Here is a 1,681-nt window from a genome sequence, read left to right as displayed (position 1 = left end):
TCCTAGCTCAGAAGGAATTGGGGTGGATGCCTAGGAAGTTCTCTAATCCTTCTCGCGTCTCTGGATTGATTGTGATGCGTGGTCGTTTGCCACCGCTTATTCCAAGTTGCTGTGTTACCGTCTCTTCGTCGAGGTTCTCGGAGTACTGTTGCGTGATGGCTTCCAGCTCCGGGTCCTTGCTTCTTTCGAACCTGCGGACTTTATCTTTGTGTACTTGGAACGTCGAGCCTGGCTGTCCGTACCTCTCGACTTCTACTTGCGTCCGTGTCGTGCTGATCACCTTCATCGGGAGTGACCACTTCGGTGCGAACCACTTTGGTGTCTCCGGTCCGTTTATAGATGATGCTGCTGAACCTGGGTCGACGAGTACTACGACGATGTCTCCTGGTTGGAGATCGTTAGGCGTCTCGGCTTCTAATGGCCGCTGCCTGAGGAGGGATTCTGCCATCCGCTCTCGCAGCATCTGTTGTTGTACTTGCCGCCTTTCCTGCTCGGTCGTTAGCGGGGTCATGTCCTGCATTTTGTCCAGGATCGGTGCTTTGCCGAAGACTGCCTCGTAGGGCGAGGTGTTGATGGCAGCGTGTGGCGTTACGTTGTGCAGGCGTGTCGCCGCGTCTACCATGAGGTCCATGTCTCGGATTCCTTCTTGCCAGAGCGCTTTGAGCACGTTCTGGAGCTCTTGGTGGGATGCTTCGTTGATCCCGTTGCCTTGAGGTCGGTACGGCGCTGCGGTCAGGTGTTTGCATCCGAGCTGGTAGGTCGTGTTGGCGTGGAATGCGCCCTTGAAGCTTGGGCCGTTGTCCGTCAGTACGATGCGTGGGGGTCCGAAGGGAACTACCCAATGCCTGTAGAAGGTGCGGAACGTCTGGACCGCTGCCAGCGTGGGGACGGTTTTCGCCATCATGTATCTCGTGGCATGGTCGATGATGACTAGGATGTTCCACCCGATTCCTCCCATGTATACTGGTCCTACGTGGTCGAGTGAGACGACGTCCATGGCTGCTGCCTTTCCTAAGGTACCTGTCGGCAGGCCTTGTTGGTGAACTGGAGGTGTCTTCAGCCTTTTGCAGATCAGACACTCGCGGATCATCCTCTCTATGTCCTGTGCACAGCCGGGCCAGTAGTATAGCGCTTGGACCCTCTTCCTCGTTTTGCCGACTCCTAGGTGGCCGCTGGGTCCGTAGTGGAACGCGATAACTATGCGTGTCCGCAGCTGGCGGGGAACGTAGATCTTCTGCGTCCGTAGGTGGATCCACCACAGGCCATCGTAGTGGAGTCCGGGCAGGTCTGGCCCCTCCTCGGCATAGGCTTGTACGAAGTCCTTTTTTGTCGGAGGTTGCGGCAGATTGAGCGTGGGTGCTCGCACTGCTGCGACTTGTAGGGACATTCTGTCCAAGAGTTCGTCCTCTTCTTTGTCGTCGCCTGCGTACCTGCTGAGCCAGTCCGCTATGTTGTTTGTTTCGCCGGATATGAACTCGATAGTGAAGTCGTAGTTGCTCAGCGCGAGTGCCCATCGGAAGACCTTGCCCTTGTCGACGCTTGTGAGGTAGCGCAGATTGTTGTGGTCCGTCCTGACAGTGAAGTGAGCGAGGCCGACGTAGTCTCGCCATTTCTCCACGGCCCACTTGACCGCAAACAACTCCCGTTCTCTCGTGTCCCAGCGCGACTCGGTTGGGTTGAA

General features: G+C 56.7%; 1 protein-coding gene across 1 annotated transcript; it reads right to left on the bottom strand.

The window, feature by feature from the left end:
- Nucleotides 1-7: 7 nt before the first annotated feature.
- Nucleotides 8-1,090, bottom strand: GNI_216500 (integrase core domain protein; the record flags this gene model as incomplete). Its single annotated transcript, XM_011135572.1, has 1 exon — nt 8-1,090. One exon carries the CDS (start codon nt 1,088-1,090, stop codon nt 8-10), a length of 1,083 nt encoding a protein of 360 aa, XP_011133874.1.
- Nucleotides 1,091-1,681: the final 591 nt, after the last annotated feature.

The sequence above is a fragment of the Gregarina niphandrodes genome (genome assembly GCF_000223845.1).
Source record: "Gregarina niphandrodes unplaced genomic scaffold scaffold00159, whole genome shotgun sequence".
Classification (NCBI taxonomy): Eukaryota; Apicomplexa; class Conoidasida; order Eugregarinorida; family Gregarinidae; genus Gregarina; species Gregarina niphandrodes.
This window is presented reverse-complemented; position numbering and strand designations above follow the sequence as displayed.